Genomic DNA, 21,900 nt, shown 5'->3' with positions numbered 1-21,900 from the left:
TGACTGGTTCCTCCACTTGCGTAGGCCAAATTGATTGGGATTGTGGGTTGGGCTGAGCATGTCGGCACGTCGATAAGGTACCTACCAGTCATGAGCTCTTCCCTCACGGGAACGAATGGGCGGACGGCCGCAGGCCCAGACACGCGAGATGCGATCGTCATGCTCCCCGCTTTAGTTACAAGACAGGGCCGATGAAGGGGCTCTCTTTGAGTTAACACCTTCCTCTGCCCTCCTCTGAGTTGGACGTTTGCAGCGACTCGCAGGAAGAAGCAATCCCACGTCCTCCTTCCCTTTAGGGCATTTATCTGACTGGCCCCCCTCATAGTCGGATTCGTGGCGCTGGGCCCGACGACGACAGGTTGTGTCCCAGTCAGCATTGTGGTGATTGGCTCATCCACGAGGTCGTCATACACGGACGCACCGAATGGGCAGCCACCTCGGCTTGGAAAATCACCGCCAGGTAATCCTGGGGTCGTAAGATACTGCTGATTCCCCGAGAAGCAGCGGGCTGCGCTGGTGAGGGTGGGTGAGGCCACCAATGAGAGCGTTACATGGTATGCGAGTGAGGAACCAACTGCAGCGGGAGAATGCCGGAGCGGGAGAGTCGATGATGAAGGAGGGGCGGGGCAGCGGTCCAAAGAGTAGCCGATGGTGCATTTAGGTAACCATTCTCGTAGGACATCGCTCCTATAATTGGGACGTCACAAGAGCAGCACAGGCAGTAACTGACGAGGCTTACCTTTGGCGTTGATTAAGTTTCCTTCCACGACCTTACTCACCACTGAGGTCAAGCTTCTCGGCGGAGACCACCCTTTCAGGTTTGTGGCTGGCGTACCTCGGTTGTCTGACGGTTTGGCCCAAACCCTGCCTGCTCCCGTTGCAACAAACAACCTTGGCGGGATGGATGGGTGGTCTGGTCGTGTACCTGTCCTTCGTCAAAGGCACGGTCAGACTAACGATTACGTGTGGGTTTGTTGAGATCTCGCATCTAACCACGCGGCAGCTAGTGCGGAGAGCGTGGTGGCGCCATCGTCCGTACATATATGCATCTCGTCACGGCGCTAAGTTGTCTCATGTTTGCACGCCCGCCGTTGAGTCTCCAGATGCAAGCAAGGATGGCGCCTCAAGCCTCCGTACTCAATGGCCCACGATGGGAGCGGGGGCCAGGCACGCTGATGAGCGGAGCTTTTGGAAGCAAAGAGAAGATGAAAGCTGGGGAAATCCGGGGAAAAGGGATTATCCGCATCTGCAGACCCCGCCGTCGGGCAGCCGCAGCCACCTGCGGGCAGTTGAGAAACCCTGACTGGCGGCCCGAGCACCTCGAATTCACCCACAAAATCCCTTCCCGGTTGAGCTTGGCTCTGCGTCTGCCGCTTAAAATGCCGGATCACGAGGACGAATCCTATGCCCCAAGCCATCAGGATACGACAAAGCGATACGATTCATGTGACGGGCATTTCTCGCGACAGAGCGACAGGGTACGGGTATGCACTGACAATGCGGAGCTGCAACGGACCTCCCCGCCATCGCAACAGGAAGGCCAAAATGGAATGTTGTGTCTCCATGCCCTCCATGCCCTCCATGCCCTCCGAGCCCCCCAACATCGCCGTCCCTCGGCGCAATATCCGGCTCAATCGAAGTCAATTCATCGTCCCACGAGATGACTGTTCCTGGATGCCAGAAGCCTGGTCACGGGATGACCGTTTATTCGCAAGATCTTCCCGTTTGGAAGCGGATCGTGCACCCTAACTACCACTAAGCCTATTATTCATCCCGACTGAAAGCGTCCCCCTGGCAGCGGGATCCCGGGGAACCTGTACCTTACCCAGCAATTCCCCGACAGTGGAGCTGCCGCCCTGATTACGGCTTTGCCATCAATCAACAACACTCTGGGCGATCGCTTCTGGCCATCGAGATCCAGACTAGAGCGTTGAGCGGTCCGGCAGATGGCCCGACACCATCTAAGCTTTTGCATGAATGCGACACTAGAGGAATGCCTCTGCATAGGCGATATGGATGCACTTCGGGTAGCCAGCCCCAGGGGCAAGGGGGGTGATGTGCTCTCCAGGCTCGTCAGGGTAACAAATGACAGACACAACCGAGCCCCTTTCACCTCCTCGTGAGCCCGAGCTCAGGGCCTTATCCCTGAAACAGACCATCAGGTTCGGAGTTCCAGGCACGCGTTGCCCAGAAGAGACCGGAGACCCTCCCCGATCCCCATCCCCCCGCACACCTTTCTCCGCAGACCTCACCTTGCCGAGCTTCCAGATGCAATCCCGATTGGTCATCCCCGTGAACGGCAGGAGGAGAACCTGGAAGCAACATGTGGATCGTTCATCTCGACTCGACCCCATCCGACCATTGTCCCGGAACCCTGAACCTACGTCAAACCAACTTTGTCATGTGTGAACTACTCACTGCCCGTCGTCACCGTCGTCCGACTATGTAGCCTGCTTCCACTTCCCAAACGACAAGTGATGGTTTTAGGGCTGACTTTGTGGCGTCGGAGATTGTCTTTCGTTTTAACCTTCGCCTCATCCCGCTCTTGTCTACGCACAACCGAGCCAACCTTCTCTTTTCCAAGTCCCCGAAAGGATCAGCAATTGCCACCGGCTGTCGTCACAGCGCGGTATGGGTGGTTACAGCAGTGACTTATAAACCTACCGGGCCATCACAATCCTCATCTCCAATGGCGGAAATAGGAAACAGAGGACAGGCGTTGTCCATTGAGAAGCACGACCTGAAGGATCAAGCCCGGAAATATTACTGGAAGGTGAACAACTCACCGGCAGACACGAAGATGTTGTTGTATACAAGACTCGCCCCCCCTAAACAGCCCAAGAGGCGATCAAGAGGCGGTACGTATTTGAAGTGGTCTCTTAAAGCCCGCATTGGTCAATCCCGGCGGTTCAATATCTCGACACCAAGGTACTAACCTCACCGCCCTTCACATAGGCTGTACGTTTTGGTACGTGAAACTCGAGGGATTTTTTGTCATTTTGTCATGATCCATCTTCTACATAGTGACCCCCACTCTAACCGTCATGAAGCAAGGAAAAGGTTTGTTCAGAACAGCCCTACCGCAGAGCCATTTACCTCGCTTGGAGGCTTCGAGCTGACGGAAAGAACAGAAGAAGAAATGCGACGAGAAGCGGCCAAAATGCGGCCGCTGCGACGAGCAGGGCTCAGAGTGCGCTTACGAAGCCGTGAAACCGCGCCAGCGAAGGCGCCGCGACTCGGCGGCGCCCGGAAGCCCTTCTGGCCTGCATCTAATGACCCGAAGGTTGTCGCAAGCCAGCCACTACAGTCACGAGTCAGATTTCTATGGCCACGACGATGGGGTTCTTGGAAGCATATTAGCATACTCCCTCGATGACCCCGTCATTGTGAGCCCATCAGACAGCACTTTTGAGGGCTACGCTCTATCATCCCTCGCACCGAGCAAATTCTTGGACGGCCACGGAGAGGATGCCTCGGACGACGGCCAAGCCGCTACCAGCACTGCAGTGATCCCACGGTCGAAGTCCTTACACCCAGACCTGGCCATGATTGCACCCTGCCCTGTCGCCTCTCCCCTCTTAGAGTTCTTCTCGCCAACCTTCTCGGAATTCTCGGACAGGCAAAATCGGCGGGCACTTGTGGACCACTTTTGCAACGTTCTATCGCATCTCATCGTCTTCCGCGAGGAGACGGGCAACCCCTTCCAGCAGCTGGTGCTGCCACTTACCCGAGGAAACTCCCCGGTCACGTACGCCATATTCGCGCTTGCCTGCGCACATTTGGAGTACCGGGGCGTAGAGAATGCAGAGAAGTCGTTGTATTTTCACAACATGGCGATCCGAGGCGTTGCGGAGTTAATCCATAATAGCAGCAAGGTCAGCAGAAACGAGATATTGGCAGCGATAATGCTGCTAGTGTACTACGAATGCGTGAGTCTTACGATATAAAGTGACAACTGAGCGAGGAGCTGACAGTGACGCAGCTCGTTTCAAAAAGGGCAATCCAATATTGTAGCAGGCCACCTCAAAGAGGGCTCTTACCATCATGGGCAGCGCAGCCGACCCGGCAGATTCAACGAGTATCTTCTTAGAGCGAGTATGTTGATCCATGTCCAAGTATCCCAGCACTATGGAAGTCGATCTCGAGCTTACATGGCACAGGCATTCCGCTTCTACGACGTTATCACAGCACTCTCCAATGGCACGCCACCACTCTCAGCGACCCCGACGCCGGGATGCCTTCAGCCGCTCCCTCCGCTCGGCGCGCCCTCTATCTCACCGCTGTGCAACGTCGACACGCTTCTCGGCATGGCCACGACGCTGTGGCCTATCATCCACCGCCTTGCTGGCCTACGCGCCCTCAAAATTGAGCTCGAAAACGCCGTCCGGACGAACGGGAACCCCTCCAAAACTGCCGTCCTTCGCACCGAGTTCGAATCGACCGCCCAAGCCATCGAAACCGCCCTCCTCCAATGGCAGCCCCAGCTCCCGCCGAACTTCACGCCCGACGCTAACCCGGACGCCGATGCCGATGCCGATGCCGATGCCGAGACTGACGCCGACACGGCCGCTGAGACAACAGTACCAACAATAATACCCATAGATCCCCAACTCACTTCCCTTCCCTCCCCCCAACCGGGGCCCGCCGACACCGAAACCGACGACACCGAGACCCACGCCTTCACCGACGCCGACATGCCCATCCCCATCCCTACCCCCAGCAACACCAGCACGCCCACCCCCACCAACCCCAACACCGCCTCCCCCCTCGACCAATCGCGCATCTCCTCCATTCACCACAACGCGCTCGCCTACCGCCACGCGGCCCTCGTCTACCTGTACCGCACGGTGCTCTCCCACCCGCGCACGCACCCCTCGGTGCAGACGCACACGCACCTCGCGCTCACGCACTGCGTGTCCACCGTCTGCCACCGCGGGCCCATGTCGGCGCTGCTCTGGCCGCTGTTCGTGCCCGCGTGCGAGGCCGTCACCCCGCGCGACCGCGCCCTGGCCGATCGCGCGTTTGTCGAGATTGATAAGCGTCAGGGGATGCGGAATATTGAGCGGGCGAGGGGGATTCTGGGGGAGGTTTGGCGGCGGGCGGATGCGGAGGTGGAGAGTGGCGTGGGTGGCGGTGGTGTTGGAGAGGGAGGTGGTGAAAACGGAGTTGGGGCTGTTGGTGGTGGTGGTGGTGATGGTGAGGAGGATGGGGAGGAATTGTGGAGGAGGGTGTGTAGGGAGATGGGGGTTAGTATTGTTTTTGGGTGAGGCAGTTGGTGGGTGTACACCGACGGGGATGGACAGAAAAGGGATTTGCTTGGACGCTTTTGGGGGTTTGCTGGCACAAGGGGACGGCGTTTTTGGGCGTGGCCGGGGGATAAAGAAAGGGGTTGGTGGACGTCGACGGCGTGTTCAAGTACATCACCTGCTGCAGGCTGGTGACACGGGGGAACCGGTCCATCCCGGGGAACGTGGCGCAAGCCTGAGACTCAACTCGACCGGTCGATAAGGCGCCCCGGGGAGTGGGTTGTATGGGGAAGGGTATTGTTTTACTGGCGCAGGCAGTGAGGGCAGACGGGGGAGAAAAGGGGAGTTCAGTTGTTATTGTTGTTACAAAACTACCGACGTACATATGTATATTTGGTATAAGCATGCAGAATCTGTTGTATCGGAGAATACTATTATTCTATTGCCAGGTTCATACATGGGGCTGGGCCTCCCACTCATTCACCTTTGGCTAGAGATGTCGTGTATCTTCTGGTTCTAGTTGATAAGAGCTCCTGAGCTCCCAGTTGTACCACATTGAGCCCCAAGATGCACCATAGCAGTGCGGTTGGAGTCTGCGAGCCTGACAAAATCGATCTGCTTCACATGTCCCAGTTTGGGCAGACCGTGGCGAAGGATGGACTTGGAAGATCGCTGCAGGGTCTTGCCTGCTGAAACGTGCATGTGGGACTTGGCCAGCTCGGCCAGTTTCCGTTTAGGCTATTTTGCATCCGCGCCGCTGGCTCAAAGCTGGGGATGAGCCCTCCACGATACTGACGTGACTGACTCAAGACCAGGTCGAGACCGGGAATCAGGAGAAGGGTTGGATTCTGTCTTCACAAGGATGATGGGTTCAACTCGAGCGGCTTACTGAGTAACTACACAGTATGTTCAACTCGGCGTGGCCGTCTGTTCCGGCCTGCTCCTCTTGTCGAGGGCCGGTCGGGGCCGTCATTGGTTCCGGAGGCCCAGCGCCGAGTCCAGCGCCGCAGATATGACCCCATCATGCATCCGAATGATGTTGCTGACTGGACACGCGGCTGGTCGGCTCGAGAACGGGTTGCAATCAGGGTTGTGGACTTTGACTAATCTTACATAAAGTATGTCGGTTTGCAAGGAATACCATGGGATACCTCAGCGCCGGGTCTCGTTGGAGAGTCTCGACGCGGGGTTATCCACAGATTGACATGTCCGACTCTGGGGTTCTGCCATGGCATCGGCCCACTCCCAACGTCGCTTATCCGGATCATGTCACGGGTTAGAGTGCCATCAGCAGTTCAAGTTTGGAAACGACGGCTCGTGAGGCTGCGAATGAAAAGGCCCGAGAAAGCTCAGAGGAATGGTGAGATCGACGCAAGATGACCATGACTGGGCCCACTTGAGGCCAAGCTGTGTAACGGTTCCGTCTATCCCGTCCCAGTTGGCGGAGAAATGCGCTGAAGCTGGAAATAAAATAAAAACGAAGGGATTTTGGATAGAAACGTCAGCCGTTGCCGAAAAAAATGAACGGTTGGTTGACCGAAGCAGGCAGGCCTGACTCGGCCGGGTCGGGACGCTGGGTTCCCTTCCGTGCGGGAAAACGATAGTTAGAGCGCTAAGCTGTTTTAGGCCGCAAGAGAAGCCGCAATTCAAGCATCTGTTGATGTCCCAGCCGACTAGCAGTATGTCAAGCACGATGACAGAGTCCCTCGTTTATCTTGCTATTTCTCCCTTTTTGAAGATTATAACTGGAACTTGAACGTCGAAACGGTCGACTTCTAGAATGGGGTCTTGATGGGGAAAGTGGGTTCGAGCAAAAGGTTGTGGGGCCGTCGTGCACAGATCATCTTAACACTGGCGCTATCCATCGGATGGGACGCTGCCGGATTTTATCATGTTGGAGAAAAGAAACGAGGAGGGCAAGAAAAAGATAGGTAGATGTGCCTGCCCGGCCCTGCAATGAATGTGCCGAAACAAGTCATTTTTTGGAGAAGCAGAGCTGCACCCGCAATTGGCAAGTTGCATGGGCCAATGGACCCGCCAGTTAGTTTAGCGCATCGAGCAAAAAGGAGACGAAACCATCGTACCATCCGTTAGTTATCGCCCCCTGCCTTCCGCAGCGCACTCGGAAGATGGCCAGGCGACATGGTCGGCTTCCTGCAACAAAAGGACTTTCCAGGGCCATGGCACAGGAGAGGAGGGTACACTGGCACACACAGCCAAGCATCTCACCTCCCATTCAACTGACTGTCACTTTTCAGTTTGGCTCGGCGCTGTGACCGAAGACCCAGGGTGGGCCTGGGGTGACGGGGTGACGGGGTGACGGGAAAGAGGGGTCGTGGAAGACAAGCCATGATCGGGAATCAAGCAGGAACGATGATGGAAGCTACCGCCAGGAATCAGGAATCAAGCAGGAACCATGGAGCTACTGTCGGCTTGCATGTGTCCGAAATACGGCTCAGCCGACTGGCAGCACAACCCCCTCCTAATATTGATCTGTTCTTCAGCTATTGGTCTTTTTTGGTGATTTTTTTGGGCGGCTATCATTCGTTCTCTCGCTTGCCTGGGGAGCCCAACCGTTGCAAGGCATCGTGAAAGCTGCCGGCACCTCTCATTTTGCCCGGGGCTCTTTCCGTGCTCTGTTCCGCTCTTCTCCCCGCCCCCCATGCCTCAATTTCTTTGGCTTCTCACACCCTTTCCCCTTCCCCCTCAAAATTCTGAGCCTGAGGATTCCATCATTCTTTTTATCGCACCATTCGGTGCGCTACTCAGGCTCCATTGTCCGTAATTGACGGACAAAGGTACGCCGACTCCGAAAGATAATTCTAGCCAACTGGCACATGACGCGAAGAACCAGCACAGAAGCTCCGCAAAAGGATCGCTGATCCTCGGCCGCCACAAGTTGCCCACCGCATTGACTGGCCTCTATTTCGTACACCTCTCTTCTCCCAACCGGCAAACCGAGATGACTTCCTCCAAGGCTCCCTACATGCTATCCGCCTTATGATCATGCTGTGCATCTACTGATCGTCACGACTGAGCCCCGAGGCCTTGGGACCGCTTCCTCACACTGCAGTGCCAAGACCACATTCAGTCTCCTTCACATCTTTTCCCCACCAAATCCCAACATCCTCCTCATCGATTCCTGCTCCAGCCGGAGCGCGGGTATCCCGCCATCTAGGGCTCATCTCACCGAGTCCGCCCCAGTGCCTTAGCCGGCTCAACATGGTTTTGCTATGAGGAGCGCCCGACATGACCACCCCGATTACCGGAGCCGTGCCGCCACCGCCGAAGCAGATCCGCTTTGTGAATAACCAAGGTCAACCCCCGTCTAAGCGACGGAGGATCAATGCAGCGTACGTATTCCTCCATCTGCTTGCCTTGCCCTCAATGCCCTTTCTCGTTACCCATCCCTCATACCCGCCCCCTGGGCTACTCCGGTCACCCCGGCATGCCCCATGGTCCAAAACGCGCCGCTGCTCTCGCCGGCGAAGGGGTCTCGGTACTATATTTGGATGGGATTCTAAGAGTGCACAGCTGCTTGACATGCCGCAAGAGGAAAACGCGATGTGCAGGTGAGAAGCCGGATTGCTCGACTTGCAAGAAGAATGGGCACGTGTGTCTGGGGTACACGGATCTCGTGGACAGGAAGAGGGGGGAACCTGGGTACGATGAGTTTGTGGTACCGAAAAGCGAACCGGCGGACACGCCCAATCTAAACAATGGCACCGGCAGCGCCTTTCTGGAGGAGGACGACGGAGATGACGAGCGGGAACGAAGGCGCTGGATGAACAAGACTGCGCCGCCGACCGCCGGGTTTGTCGACCAGGACGCCATGTCGAGAAGCGACTCCCGCTCAAGCACGACGGTCGTCGCAAGTCGCCCCCATGAGCCCAACAACGACTGGGACCGAGATGGCAAACCGCAGAGTTCGGCCAATATCATGAGATATCCCAACGTGCCTCGAAACGACTCTTACTCGGAGGACAGCCGGAGCACAAACAACCGGTCGCCCGTGCAATTGGAACGCCACCGCGTGCCCTACTTTCGATATTTCGGTCCCACCGCCATTGTCCCTGGCTTTAAGCAGATGGTGGTGAATGTGTATCGCGACAGCAGACGAAAGAGCCGGGGCAACTCGTTCTCGACCACCTCACCCGGGTCGCTGTTCGGCCACGGTACCCACCATAACCACCACGAGACGGCCGTGGAGACACTGGAAGATTTGCCGATATACGACGTGAACAGCTCCGGCCCAGTTCATTCCTTGATCATCTCCCTCGTTGATACTTTCTTTCTCCATCTTGGCTGCAACTACCGTTTCCTGCGCAAGGATCGGTTTCTGCTCATGCTCAAGGAAAAGCGGATCGAGCCTATCCTGGTTGATGCCGTGTGTGCCCTGGCCGCCCGTTTCTCCGAGCTGCCTATTTTCACGAACAATCGCGACGGGAAGCTGAAGCGGTCTGAATATGGCCATGTGTTCGCCCAGCGAGCCAAAGCGGCGATTGTCGACACCTTCCCCTGCCCCTCAGTTGCTGCTGTCCAAGCTTGCCTGCTGGTGGCGTACGAGGGGTTTGGTGCCGACCAGGATAGCGCGCTGTGGATGTACCTCGGCATTGCCATCAGGATGGCCGTTGATCTTGGGCTCCAAAAGATGGAAGGCGTCAAATATCAGGGTGAGCGCGACCCCTGGTACACGAGATGCTGGAGCCGGAAAGACCCCGACGGCACGGATGGCATCGACAATAACCATAATGATGAGGAGACCCTGAGCCCGGATGAGCAACAGGAAGTGGAACAGGAACGTATCGACACATTCTGGTCGGTCTTCGTCTTGGACCGCGTGATTTCGTCAGGCACGGGCAGGCCTGTGACTTTCCGCGACGACGATTACGAGCTCTCACTTCCACCTCCAACAGTTGACCCCGTTTCGAACTGGCCCGACCCGTTTCCTCCTTTCATCGAGATCATCCACCTATACGGCCGCGCCTCGGACGTCCTCAACAACATCCGGAATGCCAACGACCTCACCGAGGAGAAGATGCACAAGCTCAAAATCATGGAGCGGGATCTCACGGCAATCTACCAGAAGCAAGATCAACGCCTCCACTTCAATGCTGTCAACTTCCGCGAATATGTGAATGCAAATCAAGGGACCAACTTCATCTTGCTGCATTTCTGGTTTCATGCATTGGTCATCATCCTTCATCAGCCCACCTTGCTCACGCCATTCCATAACCTGAGCCCAACCCAGCTGTTGGCGAACAGCCCAGAGCTGCCAAACAGTCGCGAGCTGTCCATGTCAAGCGCCAAAACGATCGCCGATATCCTGGCATTCGCCGAGTTGATCGACCCCAAGAGCCTGATTGGCAACCCGTTCACGTCACAGCCCATTTACATTGCCGCATGCGCCTTTCTCATGGAATCGGTCGCGAACACCTCGCAGAACCCTTCACGAGAGGCTTCATTAACACCAGACCCTAAAGCCGATCAATTTAAGTCGCCCGCTGGAAGATACTATTCGAACCATGACCCTCGCCCTCTGAAGCATTCGCTCCTTGCGTCTGCCGCCAACCAAAACTACCAGCGCTGCCACAAGTCCCTTCAGCAACTAGAACAATATTGGGGCGGCGTCGGCTACATCCTCACGGCTTTAGACCAGAAGTCGAAGGGCATTTGGGATTGTGAGATACTCACCAATGAGGAGTACGAAGCTATGAAAATGGCGCGGCGAGGCCCTTTGAGCCGCCTGTCGAGATTTGAGCATCCTGCCTCACCCAATGTTCCGCCTATCGCATACTCACTTACTGGCACCACGAACTCCCCCAACTCCAATCTTACTGTCCTCTTTCAGGGCAGTCTCGGAGCACAGTCCGCGACCCCTGCCTCTGCCTCCATCACGTCAGTGCCGCCGCAACCGTCATCCGTCCCAGTGTCTGCGGCAACTCCTCCGGGCAACATGATTTACGACCCGATTCGACAGAGTCTCCCGGAAACACCCCCCGCATTCCCACCGGCATACCTGCAGCCGAATGTTTCGGCCGTGCGCTACCAGTCGCACTCGTCCAAGGCGCACCGGCTTTCGCAATCGCCGGCAGTCGGCAAGTCGATGTTGAAGTACGAGTCACCATCCCCCGGCGATCTCGACCAGGGCAGCCTACACCACGAGATCAAGCCGCCTTTGTATGGGTTGCGGCCCAGTCACGGCCCCCTGCATCACTCGTCCTACAACTACTCCGCGTCGATGCACACAGCGTACGACGTTATGGGGCATGACCGCTCACCGTCCAGCACGCCAACAGATTCGGGCATGGGTCCGTCACATGCGTCGCACAGCCATGGTCACGGCCATGGTCTTAACCACAGCCATGACAACAGTGACGACCATAACCACCACAACAGCTACGAGGCAGATTTTGCGCAGAGCGGCTTGGTGTCCGGCTCGTACTCGTACATGGGTCTAAACCCCATCCATGATACCATCACCTTCAACAGCCAAGAGGTTAACTTTGATATGCTTGGGCTGCAAAGCGAGATGATGCCGCCGTGGTTGGAGATCCTGCCGGGAGATGTCTTGGGCGGATTATTTGAAGGTGGTATTATGGGGGCGGCTCAACACATGGGGTAGCCATCTTTCCTACCTCTTATTCGAAGTCACTGGGATGGGAAGGTGTCGGCCGTGCTGCTGCCGACCTGAGTCATCAGGCTGGAATCTAGGTATCATGTTTTTTGGCTACATTCAAGTAGCACCTTATGTTTTGCGACATTGTTTATCCTGATGTTGCTTTCCCGACTCACTATCCCGATTCATTCTTCGCCATTCTATTTTCTGCGGTTTCTTTCGAAAGTCGGCGAGGACCGTTCTCATTTGCCTGGTACATACAAGGGCGACACCATTGCACTCTGCAAGTGGTCGGGGCGAGCGGCACATCAAGCGGCCTTGGCTGGCCTCCCACCTAGATAATAGGAGCTGGATCATACATGGCGCGGAATATGGGAAAGGGAGGAGAACGGGCTATGGGATGAATCTGGCATCTTTTCTGCACACGAGGAACATGACGGGATCTGGCGCATGGGAAGAAATGGAGGGGGCTAACAAACAAAGGTATGGGACAGGTGGGCTGGCCTTTTGAGTTTTAGTTTGCACATGACTTATTAATTTCTTTGGATATTTTGCCCAGTTACTTATACTGGAGCCGATGGGCGTTTTAGCGAGTGAGCGTGGGATTCATGTGAAGGATTCAATACCATCAATGCATGCGAGTTTACTGTTCCTTGACCTGAGCATCCGATGGATCCAAGTGAAAGTGAAGAGCCGCAGGGAAGGCTGTGTGGAAACATGACGATGAGAGAAACACCTTTGTAAACCGCTCTGTATATACAGCGCGACTACACCGTTGTAATCGCGAACTACCGGAGAAGACAGAATAAGTAGCATCGATAGGCTTAGATATGCCCCAGTCTGAAATGATGCCCTGACTCAACAGAGGTGATGCGGATGGGAGAGCGGCGAGGTGATACAATAATAATAAATAATAATGAAATAAGAAAGCTATGTACATCACTCTATGCAAGCCAGATATATACATATATACAGATACGATTTCCAAAATCCCCAACAAACTCAACTCAAGGACTCCGTCCTCTATCAAGCGGAAAACACCCGTCTCCCTCACCAAGAAAACACCCAAGAAAAAGTCGATACCCCGTCTCTCTCTCTACTTAATCATGACACGGTCGTTATTTCTCGCTCCTCATCCCACCCCTCACCCCCTTCCCCCCTTTATAACCCCCCCCTCCTTCAAAGTTGCGCCTGCGCCTCGCCCAATTTCTTCGTACAGAACGCGCCAAAGTACTGATTGAGCGCATCCACGGTGGCACTGCCCTCCTCCAGCGCCACCACCACGCCGACATAGCCATCCGGACGCACGACCACGACGCCGCCGCGCTCCTGGTCCAGCCCCATCTTGGCGTGCGCGCAGGCAGTCGCATCTGGCACGCGGCGGTCCCAGCGGTCGTCGGCGTAGACGTGGTCGCGGTAGCGGGCCAGCAGCGGGGGCAGGTCGCGGTCGATCTCGATGTCCGGGCGGGGCGCGGCGAAGACGGTGGCGACGGTGAAGAAGTGCGAGTGCGGGTTGTGGCGCTCGTGGTGGCTGACGAGGGCGCGGTCGCGGCGCGCATAGGTGGTGTAGAAGGAGTTTTTCTTGGCGAGGTTGGCGGCCAGGTCGCGGAGGGCGGCGGCGGTGGTGGCGGGCTTGCCGGCGAAGATGAAGAGGCGGAAGGAGCCGTTGAGGGGGATTTCTTGCTCGAGGTGGACGACGTTGGCGTCGACGACGCGGGTCACGTCGGCGTTTATGAGGAGGCGGCCGGGGACGAGCTTGGTGGTTTTGGGGTGCATGACGTGGGATTGGGCCGGGTGGGAGGGGGACCAGTTGAGGGCGTTGGCTTTGTAGAAGACGCCGTAGCCGCTGGTGAATTCGCAGGATTCTTTGAAGGTGTTGATGAACTCGTTTCCTGACTGGGCGCTGTTGGTGGCCTGGGCGGAGGCTGCGGCGACTTCGACGGCGGCGGGCGGGCGTTGCGAGAAGAGCTTGGCGTATTTGTTGTCGAAGTTTAGGAGGGTCTCGGCCACGTTCTTGCGCTCGGGTTCGTATGTCTCTAACAGGCTGCGGTCGGCAAACCCGGCCTCGACAGCGTGGATCTTCCACGCCAGGTTCTGCGCGTCCAAAAACGCAGTGTTCATGCCCTGACCGGCTTTAGGCTGTGCACAGGGTTAGTTCGTCTTTGCTTCCGCCAGGCCGTACAATCCGGATAACTTACGCTATGGGTGTGGCAGGCATCGCCACCGAGAAACACGCGGTGGTCCAGGGTGTACTTGTCAGAGATGCCCTGGCCAATGGGGTAAACGGAGTACCATTCTACCCTCTCCCATTCGATCGAGTAGGGCTGCATGATCCGCTTTGCGGACGCCTGTACTTCCTCGGCGGTCGCGGTCTTCCGGGGGTGGAAATCGGGGTCTGTGGAGGAGGCGATTTGGATGTAGAGGCGGACCATGTTGTTCTCGCGGGGAATAACCATGATGGAGCCGTTCTCGGAGTGGATTGTGCATTTCATCTATCCCAAGTCAGCAAGGGAACTTATTCACTCACAGGGAGGAGTCAACGTACCTTGATATCGGGGAAGTCTGTTTTGACAACGCCGTCCATTACACCCCACACATAAGCAATGGGGTCTTTGTGCTTGATGCCAATCTTCAACTGGTCACGGATAAACGAACGCGCGCCCTCGCCACCAAATAGGTACTTTGCCTTGACGGTTTCCTTGCCAGTTCCATCGACGTGCTCTAGATCAACGGTGACGGGGTACTCGGGGTCCTCTTTCTCGTTGGAAGTGAAGCCCTTGATGGTCCACGGCCGCTGAATCTTGACGTCGTTCTTTTCGAGGTCGCCGATGAACACGCGCTCGATTAGGCCCTGGTGAAGAAGTGTTGTGAAGGGATACCTGGCGTCGATAAAGCTGGGGCAGCTCGCCCAAGTTCCGGTCCGGACGATGCCCTTGCCGGTAGTTGGCGGGTCCCAGAATGCGACCTCGTAGACCCGGGCGGGTTTATGGGCCATGATGGCGGATTTGAGCCCCATGTTCCGGAGCAGGTCGAGCGAGCGGGGCTGGATGCCGTCAGCTCGGCCGGTGGGCGTGGGTTCCGCCCGGTTGTCGATGTGCTTGATCTTGTAGCCCCATCTTGCCAGGCAGGTCGACAACATCAAGCCGACAGGGCCGGCGCCAACAATGACTGCCAAATTTTGTCAGTGCTCTGCATTGTGCTCGAGGCAGCCCGTATCAGCTTACCGATGTCATAGTGGCTAGGGCTGGGATGCCTATCCGTTTGGGCGGCCATCATTCACTGGGTATTTCTGAAGGTCGGAATGCGGAAACAAGGATGGGAAGGAAAGGACACTCGGGTATCTAGAGGGAAAGGATAAAGTTTGGACGATGTAACTACCGAAGATGAACAGGCTGATTAAACCCCCAGAACAAGTTGGGGGGCGTGGGAAGATATTTGAACACAACGGTTCACAGCTTTCCGGGATCCGGGTTATGACCCGAACGTCGGTCCAGAACTACGGAGATAGTACAAGAGGAGACGCGATCAAATCACATCGCTGGCTGGTGAAACGCGATTAGGATGGCACAAGTTGAAAACGCGGCAAGGAGTTCGGGAAGAGCCAGGGTGGGAGGCTGACTCGGCGTGATGGAGAAAGCGAGGGCGACCGGGCACGTCAACTCGGGTCGGGCGAGTGATGAGCGATCATGTGTGACCCGGCAAGGCGGGCGGCTGAAGGCGAAGGAAAAGAAAGCCATTGGGGGGGATCCCTGGTACCGTCGCTCGAACCGTCGGTCTCGCAACATCTTATCCTAATGTGGGGTTCCTGGGCATTGTGACGCTGTCCATCCAGCTTTCTTCTCCAGCAAGATTCGCCATGTCCGCTCTGGCTGGCTGGCGCGAGGGGAGGGGCGTCGTCGGGACTTAAACACGGGAATGAGCAGCGGGGCCGTTGTGGGGTTCCCACGGCTCTAATAATCGGGAAGGGAAAAACGGGTCAAGGCCGGTTTCGATTCGGCTTCTTTGCCAGCTTTGGGGTTCCACTAGCGGACCGACAGATAGCAACCATAGACTCGGGCGGCTGTCGTCGTTCGCGTGTCGTTGCGATTGGGCCGGCTCTCCTACCGCCCTGCGTGACTGCACCGTAGCGCAGCCGATAATACCTTGTCAGTACATATGGTCAACTATCTGCCAATCCACCGAACGATGCACTTGACCGGGGGGAGGGGGAGGGCCAGGCGGTTCCATCAACGATCGCCCTCCTGCGTCGCCGTTACCCGAAAGCCGTGGGAAGAGCCGCATGGTAACAACGAGCGGCTAGGCCCTTCGAGGTGCTCACGACGTATTCCCGTGTGGCGTCGATGTCGACCTTGGCAAGGGTGAACTGACAGGGGTCGTGGTGAAGTCAAAATCGCGGTGTGCTCTCGAAAGGTCAATCGCTTTGCATTTCGGCTTATCAAGCGGGCGAGGTCGCCCTTGTCCTCCTCATCTGGCTCACTGATTCCCGCCATCCGCTGCCGTCTCACCGTTACCGTGCGATGAACCTATGCCAACGCCGCACCCCTTGCCAACGAGGAGTCCGTTGCTCTCTAACTAGCCTGTGAAGGTGCTCGTGGTCAACCGGAAATGTCGAGTCCGGTCTTCGACTGGTGTTGGATCTGATGGATTGGGCTGCTCTGCCGCGACTGGCTTTTGGGGACGGGAGCTGGGGCCAAATATTATGGTGGCACCACGGCTGGCAAACCCGGAATAGCGACCTTGGGTGGACACTGAACGCTTTCATCGAAGCCCATCGACCTCTCTTCTGACAACATAGGGCGGATGAAACTTGATAAGCTTGGCTGTCCTTGACTATTCTATTAGTTTGGCCTCAAATCTCGGCCACAGAAGCAAAAAAAGGAAGAGTTTCATTATATGTGTCTTCGAGGTATGTTGCTTTTCGCTGGAATCGGAACCCAGACTAAATAAACGCCACCATTGCCAGTTTTGTATGGATATTACCTAGGCAAATATGGGGGGATGCCAATCCGTGAGTCAAGGAGTTCATTCTGTGTGATCTGTTCCCGAATTTAGTATCATGTGGTGTGCGACGTTAGGGCAGTGCTGCCTGGTCATGGTTGTTCCCTCTCCTTTGAGCCTATGCACCAGACCCTCGCAGACTTTGTCATGTGGGAACCGCCCCAAGTTTCCATCAAAGACAGGATGGGCTGTTACCAGAATAACGTGAAATATAGACCAGATGCTAACATGCTCACTAGGTATGTTGAAAATGGGATGGTGGGATCACAGGCTGTTATTCCTTTTTGCAATGACTACACGACAACCTCCTTTATACCACCGTTTAATTAATAATTCAACCTCAACACTGGTCGAACTTCACATCTATCATGATGCTATGATCATGCTCACCATATTACGGGGGTCTTTAAAGACTTGCCTTAACAATGCGGCCGTCAGTGCAGTAATAGCGGAGAACGGGGGTGCAGAAGCCTTTGCGATCTCATCTCCCTGCGGCCTTACCCACGACATCACGGCCTGAGAATTCCGTCGATGCGAATTCTCACTCCCCTCTGCGAACAAATGACCCGCTTTGCCTTCCTTCCTCCTTGCGCCCTCTGCGAAATGCTAGTCGTGGGTCCCAAGAGCGCCGCCCAGCTCCCTCCTCGGCCGAACAAGGCGTTCCTGTTCCTGTTACAAAGCCCCATCCTCGCCCCAACTTTTACCCCGGAAGCACCACAGACCTCGAGAGCGGCTCAGCTTCCAGCCGCGTTTTTTTTTTTTTTTTTATAGCAAAATGGACAACGACCAGCGCCAGTCGATCCACGAGATCTGCCTTGCGAGACGACTGATCATCTCGCCGGCGAGGCCGGAGATGGTGACGCTGGGCCCTGCGTCGCAGCGAGGCGGAGTTTACCCTCCTGGAATCTATCCAGGAAGAGGTCGACCATGATGTCGACCATGCAGCCGACCATGGCGTCGACTGCAACAGGGAGCAGTTTGAGGAAGTCGAGAGCAAGTCCATTTCTCGTCTCCTGTGTTGACCTTACTCGCCTCCAAACCTAACCTTACGCCTTTGAACCATTAGACTACCTGATGCAGATGGGGACTGGCAATGTCCCAAGCACGAGCGCGCAAACACGTAATCCTCGCCTGCGTGTGGCCACCAAGGATGAGGACGACAACTGGTCCTTGTTCTCGAACCCGGACTGCTTACATGACCGCCACTGCGGTCACCAGGCGGGGCCCCGCGTGTTGTTTCCGCCCGGCGGTGCTGGATCGGATGAGAGGGTCTTCGAATCTCCCACTGGCCCGATAGGTACGCTGCCATTGTTCTCTCGAAGGACACTTCCATATCCCCAAACACCAAACCACGATATCCTGCGCAGTCGGGCCCGCAAGGACATGGGACACCGGACGAGCACCGAGTTGCCGAGTCAGATCGGGCCATTCCTCCTCAAATCGCAGTCCAGTGGAAGCTCCTTCGCCGAGGGCGGTGAGTATCGTTTACCCTGGCTCTAGCTCTGCCGTTCCTATTCATCCACTCGCACAATAGGTACTCTTCCCAAACAGACCCTATTACTAACTGGGACAATAGCTGTAACAGCAGACGCCGAGCTAACGCCAACCCCCGTCACAAGCGGGAACAAGCCACTGCGAACGCTCCGTAAGTTGCAAACTCCCTTCCACACACTCTCTCGAGCTCCTTCTCAACTAGTTTCGCCAACAGAAAAAGATTACTACGCCTCTCGCACGGCAAACTGGGTTGTGAATCTGCCCTCTGAAGCCTCCACTGTCCCCGGCCACATCATACCTACTCTCTCTGTAAGTCTTCCCTCCCAACACGCCGCACTTTCCCCCACCTTCCTCTAACCCTTTCGCGCCAGACTTCTCAAAACAAACCCCCCGCCAACCCCGACGATATGGGCACCTCACATCTGAAAGACTCGGCAATTCGAGGAAATTGCATTCCTCTTTCCAAATCCTTCAAGGACTCTTCGCCTTCGTCTCGCCGCGAACAGGGATCCCGCGGTGTTTACCTGCAGCTTAGTTTGACCGACTCGCAGATGGACAAACTAACAGCCGTGTAAGTGTTTACATTTTCTTTCTTGTCCAGAGCTTCTGCTCATTTTTATCAGGTTGTCTCCCGACGACAACAATCCGCCGCCCCTCCCCCGCGGCAGGGCTAGAGATGACGAACAGGACGTCGAGATCATGAATCAGGCAAGCGATGAGAATACGGCGGCGAGGATGCGATCTCGATCGCCCGAAAAGACGTACCAATCCACCACGACGCCTTCTCGGAGACGCTCTCGTTCGCCCGTTAAGTTCAACCTCGCCACCCCCGAGAGCCAGCGCACCATCCAGGGCGTACAAGCCCACACCAGAAGCTCGTCTCCCAGCAAGACACAGGACAGCCGCTTCAATCGGGGTACCCCCGTGACCCAGAGCACGCCGACACGTTCCGGCGGTCGTGGAGTTCGGAGTGCTCCCGCGCCAATTGACACGGATCTTGCACGAGCCCACGCGAGAATTGCCAACCTGCGGATTGGCAAGCAGCCCGCGGTCGTCGTTCATAACCCGCCCGAGAGGTCTCCCTCGCCTGTCCGTCAGCCTAGCCAGTTTGTCTCGCCCGACGACTCTTCCTCGTACTACTCCCAGGACTCGGGCGGAGACCGCCATCCTTCCTGTATCAGCCCCCTTGATATCCAAAATGACATCGAGCCCAGGCACCTCAGCATTCTCCAAGAATACACGGACAAGAAGAACTCGACCCGTGGTTCAGACAAAGGTTCAGAGGAGATGGAGCGGCGTGCAACGCCAGACGAACTCTCGAGTGGTCCAGAATTGGCTTACACCCCGTTAGCTCCCTTTCTTCCGCAGGGCGCGCCGACCGTCCGGAAAGCGTCCAAGACTCTGATCGGCGAAGGCGGCTGGCTCGAGAACACATCGAAGCCCGAACAGGCCGGGTCCCCTACCCGGGGCGGTGGTTTCCTTGGCAACCTCGTCAAGAAGGCAAAGGAGATGGTAAGTAACCCAACTCACCAACTATCCACTAATTCGGTCCTAACCATGCCGCAGATCGAAACCAACCAAGACATCCGCGCCCAGCGCAAGTCGCGCGAGTCCGACAACAACGGCAACAACCACAAAAGCCGTCCGACCTCGCGCAACCTGGCGATCTCGCTCAGCCCGCGGGAGCAGAGCCTCCTCTACTGCGAGCTCGAGTTCGTCATCGCGACGGCGCTCAACAACTACATCACGGCGCAGTTTACGGCGGGGCGGCTCGAGGCGGACCGGCTGCGCAAGGTGGCCGACGACTGGCAGCGCAAGGGCCGGCCCAAGGTGGTGCTGTTCCGGTACGACATGGAGACGCAGCTGGACCTGGTGCGCGCCCACGTGCACGACTTCAAGTTCTACTCGCGCGCCGCCGCCACCACCGCCATCCTGGGCATCATCGACACCGCCAAGGGCAACGCCCGCGTCCTGCGCCTCCGCACCTTCTGCCAGCCCGATACCGTAATCGCCAAGCAGCTGCTCGATTCCCAGAGCCTGTTCAACATCCTCGGCTGCCCGGAGGACCAGCAGATCAAGCTGGCCGAGATCATCGCCTTCTTCAAGGCCGCCATTGAGAGGCGCCGTCTCTGTGACCTGAAGGAGAGGCAGCAGCAACACCAACAGCAGCAGCACCAGCACCAGCAGCAGGGTGGTCACGCTGGTCCCAGTGCGGCCATCTCGGCCGTTGCCACCTGGCCGGTGCGCAATACCAGGAGCCCGATGCAGAATGATGACTGGTGGGGGGCTACTGCCGCTGCGACCACCACGGGGCAGCTGAGGGGCGGCAACGCGCCGGGTGCTGCTAGGATGGATCCCGCTGGGTATGATGATCTGGAGGAGTAGGTCCCCAGCTGGTGGCATGGGCGGGGTATGTTCGGGTGGGACAGCGGCGAGTTGCCTCGTTCTTCCCACGTTCCTTCCCCCCTTTTAAATTCCTTTCCTGTTGTCTTTTCCCCCCTTTTTTGTCCCTCTCTCTTTCGGTTCCCTCGGTTATCACATCAGGTGCAAGGCTACTTGGGAGGGCTGCTCTCGCTCAGGAGTCCTGGACTTTATCGGTTGGGGCAATGGTACGAGGGTCGCCATTGGAGCTTTTTCTCACATCTCAAAAAGAGGTCTTGGCCAAGGGCACAAGGTCGGAGGATTCTACAGTTTACAAGAGGGCCAGAGTTGGTGCTCTTTTCTATTTCTCGGTGGGAGTATGGGAGCATTCGATTTGCTTTCAGCCGCTCCCATTCTAAGGACAGTTCCTGGTGTTCCTCGTGGTCTGGCAGACATGAACGATACCCTCGAAGTTGCATTGCTGGAGTGGGCGTTGCGGAATATAGGAGGCCATGGTTTGGGGGATTTGTGGTGTTTTGGCGTCTTGTTCGATAACTATGTAAGTCTAGGAACTTGATGTTTTGTAAGCTTGCTATGAATAATGAAAATGGGAACATATCTCAGACCTTGCGGGTCTGGTGTGCCTCGTTATAAACATTGATGGCCTTGTCTGACGCTTTTCTCCATTCCGCATACCGAAGTAACTAAATGACCTTACACACATAAAAGTTGGCTTACGTTGCGCCTTGATCTGTTGCCCAAATCGTAAAAAAAATAAACTCCATACATCAATCGTTACAAATCGTTATCATACCAACAGCCCTCAGATCCTAGAGATCCAACCCCTTGCGCACCAACTCCATTCCGCCAACAAAACAAAGGTACAAAACAGCCTCCACTAACACCACTTCCTCTCCCTACCCCAACCAAAGGGTAGGGGAAAACAGGAGAAAAGGAAAGAGAAAAAAGGAGCGCAACTCAGTACCGTCTCCCCCCCTCCTCCCTATACCTCCCCTCACAAGAGGGGGTTGGGGCACGAGGAATGTTATGCTGAATGTCGAAGTGGACGATTCTCGCATGAATGCGAAGGCTGTTCTGAGATTATCACATAAGGTCCACGAATTAATGCGTGCAGGGCCATAACTGCAAAACCATCAGGTCTTCCTCACTATGGAAGAACTC

General features: G+C 56.3%; 5 protein-coding genes across 5 annotated transcripts in view; 3 read left to right on the top strand and 2 right to left on the bottom strand.

The window, feature by feature from the left end:
• Nucleotides 1-2,689: 2,689 nt before the first annotated feature.
• CHGG_10443 (uncharacterized protein) lies at nucleotides 2,690-5,267 on the top strand (the record flags this gene model as incomplete). Its single annotated transcript, XM_001228369.1, has 6 exons — nucleotides 2,690-2,858; nucleotides 2,956-2,968; nucleotides 3,051-3,060; nucleotides 3,132-3,929; nucleotides 4,053-4,095; nucleotides 4,189-5,267. The coding sequence occupies 6 exons, from the start codon at nucleotides 2,690-2,692 to the stop codon at nucleotides 5,265-5,267; spliced, it is 2,112 nt and encodes a 703-aa protein (XP_001228370.1).
• A 3,522-nt stretch (nucleotides 5,268-8,789) lies between these two features.
• CHGG_10442 (uncharacterized protein) lies at nucleotides 8,790-11,871 on the top strand (the record flags this gene model as incomplete). The annotated part of the gene is made up of 2 exons (XM_001228368.1): nucleotides 8,790-8,818; nucleotides 8,892-11,871. 2 exons carry the CDS (start codon nucleotides 8,790-8,792, stop codon nucleotides 11,869-11,871), a joined length of 3,009 nt encoding a protein of 1,002 aa, XP_001228369.1.
• Nucleotides 11,872-13,044: 1,173 nt separating this feature from the next.
• CHGG_10441 (uncharacterized protein) lies at nucleotides 13,045-15,138 on the bottom strand (the record flags this gene model as incomplete). The annotated part of the gene is made up of 4 exons (XM_001228367.1): nucleotides 13,045-14,004; nucleotides 14,064-14,357; nucleotides 14,411-15,033; nucleotides 15,090-15,138. 4 exons carry the CDS (start codon nucleotides 15,136-15,138, stop codon nucleotides 13,045-13,047), a joined length of 1,926 nt encoding a protein of 641 aa, XP_001228368.1.
• A 2,500-nt stretch (nucleotides 15,139-17,638) lies between these two features.
• On the top strand, nucleotides 17,639-20,742 carry CHGG_10440 (uncharacterized protein; the record flags this gene model as incomplete). Its single annotated transcript, XM_001228366.1, has 7 exons — nucleotides 17,639-17,783; nucleotides 17,930-18,337; nucleotides 18,440-18,508; nucleotides 18,572-18,666; nucleotides 18,729-18,928; nucleotides 18,981-19,869; nucleotides 19,924-20,742. 7 exons carry the CDS (start codon nucleotides 17,639-17,641, stop codon nucleotides 20,740-20,742), a joined length of 2,625 nt encoding a protein of 874 aa, XP_001228367.1.
• A 596-nt stretch (nucleotides 20,743-21,338) lies between these two features.
• The window catches only part of CHGG_10439 (uncharacterized protein), a gene marked incomplete at both ends in the record, with an annotated part of 1,419 nt that continues 857 nt past the window's right edge, over nucleotides 21,339-21,900 (bottom strand). Inside the window, one exon of the mRNA XM_001228365.1 lies at nucleotides 21,339-21,422. Within this exon, the coding sequence (XP_001228366.1) occupies nucleotides 21,339-21,422 (84 nt within the window). The remainder of the gene's footprint in view (nucleotides 21,423-21,900) is intronic.

Source organism: Chaetomium globosum, genomic scaffold (genome assembly GCF_000143365.1).
Source record: "Chaetomium globosum CBS 148.51 scaffold_7 genomic scaffold, whole genome shotgun sequence".
Taxonomy (NCBI): Eukaryota; Fungi; Ascomycota; class Sordariomycetes; order Sordariales; family Chaetomiaceae; genus Chaetomium; species Chaetomium globosum.
The sequence above is the reverse complement of the archived record's forward strand: the minus strand, read 5'-3'. Positions and strand labels throughout refer to the sequence as shown.